At 40.6% G+C, this 6,639-nt stretch overlaps 1 protein-coding gene across 1 annotated transcript; it reads right to left on the bottom strand.

Moving 5' to 3' along the window:
• Positions 1-3,732: 3,732 nt before the first annotated feature.
• LOC136025519 (uncharacterized) lies at positions 3,733-4,716 on the bottom strand. The gene has a single exon (XM_065701550.1). It carries the CDS (start codon positions 4,714-4,716, stop codon positions 3,733-3,735), a length of 984 nt encoding a protein of 327 aa, XP_065557622.1.
• Positions 4,717-6,639: the final 1,923 nt, after the last annotated feature.

Below are 6,639 nucleotides of genomic sequence, written 5' to 3'. Positions count from 1 at the left end.
TGGGAGCAGTGAAGCTGTTAAGAGTACAATAGCCAAGGCTCGGGATGTTTTTCGCAGTTAAAAACAAGTTTGGAAGAATAGGAAGATAAGTATGTAAACTAAGATTAGGATTTTGGAAGCTACAGTGATGACAGCAGTCAAATATAGCTCTGAAGCATGGGCATTCCGGAAAGCGGATGAAGATTTGCTAGATGTTTTCCAGAGATAATGCTTACGGATTGTTCTTGGTACCCGGCTGACTGACCGTATTTAAAACAGTAGGCTGTACGAAAAGTGCGACCAATCCCGTTTTCTAGGGCTATAATTAGAGAAAAGTTGAGATGGCTAGAGCATGTTCTGCGCAAGAAGGATGACAGATTGTCGTTTTTGGGCAACCGTATAGGGCTAACGGAAAATAGGCCGTCCGCGGTTGGGCTGGGAGGATTTCATAAAAAAAGATTTAAAGGAAATAGGAACTTCCTGGGAGGGTGTAAAGAGGGAGGCTTTGAATAGATTGGGATGGAGGAGGAGCGTGCGTAGCTGTGTTCGCCTCAGGTGATTTGGTACTGCAGTGAGTTGTTAGTAGTAATAACAGTATTTGCAAGATAATTTCCAGAGATATAGCATAAAGGTTTCTTTGGGTAAGCGACTGACTGACCGTATCTTAAACAGTAAGCTGTACGAAAGACGTAGGTCAATCCTGGTTTCTAGGGCTATAATGATAGAAAGGTTGAGATGGCTAAGAAAAGTTCTGTGGATGAAAGATGACAGATTGCCCAATATCATTCTTGTCAGGCAATCGTCTCGAGAAAAACGACAAGTAGGTCGTCCCCAAATTGTATTGGGGAATGTCATAAGGAAAGGTTTAAGAGAAATGGGAACTTCTTGGGAGGGTGTAGAGAGGGACGTTTTGAATAGATTGGGGTGGAGGAGGATGGTGCTTTTTTGTTTTGGTGTCAGGTGGCTTGGTGCTGCAGCGAGTTGTGTGTAATAGTTGTAGTAGTAGTAAGATTAGAATTGTAATAGTTCGACTGTTGGAAAACAGAACTAGTGTACCAATTTATTTAATTTTAAGTAATGCTCTCCGAACATAATCATCCAAACAAGAATAGCAATGAAGTTGGAAATAAAGCTATTTATTATGTATTAAATTTTTGTCATGACAAGGCCCTTGGATTGTTTTCTTTTTTAGTATAGAACCTCTCTCTTTTGGTTCTTTAACCGAATGAGAAATGTTGCTTCGTCAGAATTTACCTCCCGCATACCAAAGAATATGGATCAATGTAACTTTCTTACACAGACATTTTTCTCTTCTTTTTTGTTTTTCCACAAATATATTATTTTTCTCATCACCTTTTTCTGAAGTATATAATCTTTATCACACATTATATATTAATTTTTTGTATTCACTTTTTAAAGATTAAATAGCTGGGGACACGTGAATAGCAACTGCAACGAGAAATACGGACATTTTGCAATGATCCACTGTTCAATGGTTACCATTTATAGAATTATATTTTTTAAGTAATATTTTTAAATAAACAGTTTTTAGAGGTTCTTCTCATTTTTAAATAAAAACTCGTAAAATACTTCAACGGCATACATTTATATAATTGACAGGATGGTTGTAGGAATTTTTCCTCTGTGTTTAGGCTTTCTAGGCTCTAGAATTTTCTCTAGGGAAGAGCGAAAAAAAAACCTTACTTGTTTAATACTAAAGATTTTTTACTTTTTTTTAAAAAAATAAAAGTTTATTGGATAAAAACCTACAGGCTCCACATTTCAAGTTTTGAACAAATCGCATTCAACTTTTAGGGCGTCTATATGTTTTGCCATCAAACATAACTACGAACTTTAAATACAATTTAAGTTAGAGTATTTTCATGTCTCAATGTCTATACCACTTGTAGCTGTGTTGAAATTCCAACGTTCTAGAGCAGTCAATACACGTTGCAGCTTTGAGATTACCCTTCTCCTGCCCCTTGGCTGAGCATGGGAGCCCTTACGCCCTGACAGTTACAAGCAATCAATATTTTCATTTCAAGAAGACCTTTCCTTCTTTTGAATAACTTATAGGCAAGAAAATATATAGCCTAAAATTTTAGTGCAAAATTTGTAAAAAAAAAAAATACCAGTTCTATAAGAAAGTCAATGAAAGGACTAAAAGCGTTTCTGTTTTGTAGTTGGCTGTTCAAACCACGTGCCAATCCTGCTGGATCGATTGATAACAAAAGATAAAATAGTAGACATCCCTTTTTAGCATTTCTTTTAACCAATTCGCGATTATTTAAAATGAATTTATCACAGTCTGGTATTTTGTACTTACTTCTTGTACTTGTACTTGTGGCGGGAATCAGGCATTTCCACCTCGCCCGGCATCGATAATCTTAGAGACCTTCTTGAACCATGTTGTTAGATCTTATGCCAGCTGCTCTGCAAAAGCGAGCCACAGTATTGACCATCTGTGACCAAATTTTCTGAAATCCCAGATAGGTTCAAGGTCTGACTTGGCCAGGTTCCACCAGTTCTTCCTCTGTCCTCCTTGGCATTTCTTCCAGTAGCTAATAGGCTCAACTAGAAGTATTTGGTGAGGCAGGTACTCTGGTGGTTTCTGTAATGCATGGCCCAACCATTTCAAACGGCGTTCTTTAATAGTGAGCACAACATCTCTCTGAATATTGCACATTCGACATATATTTGCGTTGGAGATACGTTCACGTAGCTGTACTCTGAGAATTCTTCGCAGACAAGTATGCTCAAACACCTTAAGTGTATTCTCATGCTGTAGTTTTACCGACCATGTTTCGCATCCATAAAGGAGAACGGTGTGGACTAGTGCCATGTAAATTCGAACTTTCGTTCGGATACTGATTTTGCGGCGATTCCATAAGGGTTTCCGAAGGGAGGCAAAGACTGTCTGCGCTTTTTGTATTCTCTGTTGGATATCAGCGTCGGAAGATCCGTCAATACAAAGCTGGGAGCCTAGGTATGTGAAACGGTTGACTTTTTCCAGCTAAACTTGGTTGACCGTTAGTGAGAATGGTCCTCTGTCGTGGTTAATAGCCATGAATTTCGTTTTCTCTGTGCTGACTTTCAAGCCGATCAGGTCTGCCCAGGCCACAACGCTGTCAAGCATGTTTTGGGCTTCTACAGGGTCTGACAGGAGGCCAACATCATCCGCATAAATCGAGGTCAGTCAGTGAGAGATTTTGTTCAATCTACGCTCCTGGATAAGACGATAGAGCATTTTCAAGCACCCAATCGATGCAATAATTGAACAGAGTCGGAGAGAGGACACACCCTTGTTTTACTCCGAACTCAACCAGAAATTCTTCGGTTTCTTCGCCATAGACTGGCTCACTGACGCGTCATAGTAAGCCTTCATCAGTTCAACAAACTTCAGCGGCATTACGTCATTCTCTAGGATCTTCCAAAGTTTCTGGTGGGTGACAGAGTCGAAGGCGGCAATGAAGTCCAGGAACATCAAGATCAGGGATAGGCTGTACCTTTCAATCTGCTGGATAATGAGACGAAAGGCGAAGATATTATCAGTACAGCCTCTACCTAGTCGAAAGCCGGCTTGATTTCCTCGAGTTCTTTCCTCCCTTGCCCCTTTGAAGCGGTTCAAGAGAATTACCCCGAATATTTTGACTGCAATGTCTATGAGAGTTATTCCGCGGTAATTTTTGCATTCAGTTTAGTCTCCTTTCTTATAGAAAGGAAAAGAGAATCTTTTGGAAAAGTGTTGGTCCTCTACACTTCTTCGAGAATGCCATGGAGCTGTTCAGCAGTGACCTCAGGGCATTGTTTGTATAGTTCCGGGGGGAGGCCGTCTTCACCTGGGGCTTTGTGGTTTTTTAGGGTCTTGATCGCTTTTAGTTTTTCGGCTCTGGTCGGTGTATCCAGCTCGATATCGTAAGGCTCTTTAGAGACGGAAGGTGGGAAGGCATCATGAGCAGATGAAGGGGATGGGTTTAGGAGGAACTGAAAGTGATCCTTCCATCTTGCTGAGCGTTCCTTCTGACAACTAATGATTTTTCCTGATCTGTTTTTGACTATTTCTGAGACAGCAGCTTTCTTACCAACGGATTCCTTCAGGATCTGGTAAAGCTTGAGGGTGTCATGTAAGCGTGCTGCTTTCTCTAACGACTCGGCAGTATCTTCCCACATTTGGCGGCGGTCCAGACGATTTGAACGTTTTACCTGTCTGCGTAACTCCTTTGCTTCTTCTTTAGGGCCGCCCATCTTTTGTCTTCGCTCACCGACTATTGACAGGGTCCTAGCGGTTATCCAGTGTTGTCGTTTGATTTTTGCTCGGCCTAGGATCTCATCGGCAGTCTCTGTCATCACGGTTTTAAAGATCTCCCATCTTTTATCGGGGGTTGGGTTTTCATCAGAGCTGAGGGCGTCAAACCGGTTAGACAGTTCCAAGTTGAGGGCCTGTCGCACTTCTTTGTCTTGGAGTTTACCGATATCGAAGCCGGCCTTGGGCTTGTGTTTTCTTCGAGTTGCAAGACTTAGCAAAATTTTTGCTGCAACGAGCTGGTGGACAGACCCAGACTGTGAGCCTGTGTCCGCGCCGTTGTAAGAGCGAGAGTCCTGCACGGAGCTTCTCCAGCGCTGGCGTACGAGAATGAAGTCAATTTTGGCCTTAGTGACACCGTCATTTGAATGCCAAGTTAAGAAGTGGCTAGGTTTGTGCTGAAATATGGTATTGGTGATAACAAGGTGGTTCATCAAGGCGTAGTTTACCAGCCTTTGCCCATTCTCGCATCTGTTACCCTGTCCAAATTTTCCCAGGATTTAGGATTTGAAGTCTCCAGCAACAATCAAGTAATCACGTGCAGCTATAGAAGAAGACAGCTGCTGCAGTTCGCCGTAGGAATTATCCTTGGTCGTTTCAAAAGCGTCACGGGTGGGGGCATAGGTAGAAATTATTGACACATTTGCAGGGTTTCCTTTTAGTCTGATTCTAGCAAGTCTACAAGAGACTGGTGTTCCATTCTAGGAGAGCGTTTCTGATTCTTTGGCTCATGATGAAACCAACTACGTGGAGTCCTGAATTATCTTCTACTCCGGAATAGCAAAAGTGGAACTGATGTAGTGTTTCAGGAGCCGTTATAACTATAGAGCCAGAGCCGGAGATTCTGGTCTCGGATACGGATATGCAAAGTATGTCTATGTTGTACTTCTCCATCTTATGGGCAAGAAAAGCTTGTGTGGCTTCTTGTTTAACGGATCTTATATTCAAGCATCCAACATTTATTCTGGATTTTGCCTGTTTAATGACTATAGTAGGGTTTTCTAGATTTATGGCGTTGAAAGGATTTTTCGACTTCGCCTCCATACTCAAAGTCGCGTCGCCTGCCGGGAACGTCGTAGTATGGTTGGCTAGTTTACTTCTCGATATGCGCGCAAATACGGGGGCCGCGTCGCTTGCCGGGGACGGCGTAGCCATTGCAACTTTTCTTCTAGGTCCCAGATCCATCGATGTTTCTTGGGAATAGAGTTCCCAAGGTCCCCAGTCTTGCGGGTCGCTCGGAACACGTTGGTCACCAAATCGCTCGGCGTGGAGCTCAGTGGTGTTTACACCCTTCCACCGCTTTGAGCTGCGCTGCCGGATTTCCTCTGCTGCCCAGGGACGGAAGATCGAGCCTCATTGCCTGTAACTACCATCACCGCCATGGAGGTATGCAGGCTTAGCTTGACATATGACTCCCACCTGGAATCAGCAGGGGCTTTAAGAAGCTAGGGCTTTAGAATTGTATTTTGTACACTATTACTTTTTATTTTTGAAGGTCAATCCTATCGACATGTGGGAAATTGTTTTAACTTAACAGTATATGTCTTAGCAGTGGCAGATCAAGACAATCTCTTTTAGCTTTGGTGCAGTTTTCTCCTTATTTTTGTATTTTTCCATTTTCTATTTTCACGGGCTTGTTGGGCAAAATGAAAGAACAAGTTTTTCGAATTCAAGCCTAAGAATCAAAGGTTTGCTAATGATAATCTTTGAGAATGTTTTGTTCTTTCTCCATAGATGCAAGATACAACATAATACGGTGTGCAAACTTATTTTTTCTCTCTAAAATACATCGGATATTCAAGTAAGAAATCCTAAATAGAGGTTTCAGATTTTAAGAAATGAAACATTTTTTTCTTACAGTTTTCTTTTTTAATTAAAAAATTCACTATTGTACAACTAAAGCTGTACTACCCAAAGCAACTACTAGAATTGCGTCGTTCGTCTTCTATTCTATGACGCATATTTTAACAATAAAACAATGAACTGAGCCCTACCCCCCTCCTACTTTTTCAGAAATGATAACATCAATAAAAGAAGAGATAATATCTTATATTTCTTTTCCAATATTATATTCAAGCATATATAAAATCATACAAGATCTAATTGAGAATAAAACAAGAGTCGTATTCAATCACAAACAATTTCACAAAAAGATAATTTTCGCTTCCTAAACAGGCATATCTTAGCTCCCTAATTTCACACAATAAAATTTGTGTTTTATTCATTTTTTATTTGATTCAGTTTTATTTTTATTCAGTTTTATTTATTTTTATCCAGTTTTATTTATTTTATTCAGTTTTTTATTTGTGTTTTATTCATTTTTATTTGAGAGAGTTCACTCTCTCAAATAAAAATTA

This window comes from Artemia franciscana, chromosome 3 (genome assembly GCF_032884065.1).
Source record: "Artemia franciscana chromosome 3, ASM3288406v1, whole genome shotgun sequence".
Taxonomy (NCBI): Eukaryota; Metazoa; Arthropoda; class Branchiopoda; order Anostraca; family Artemiidae; genus Artemia; species Artemia franciscana.
The sequence above is the reverse complement of the archived record's forward strand: the minus strand, read 5'-3'. Positions and strand labels throughout refer to the sequence as shown.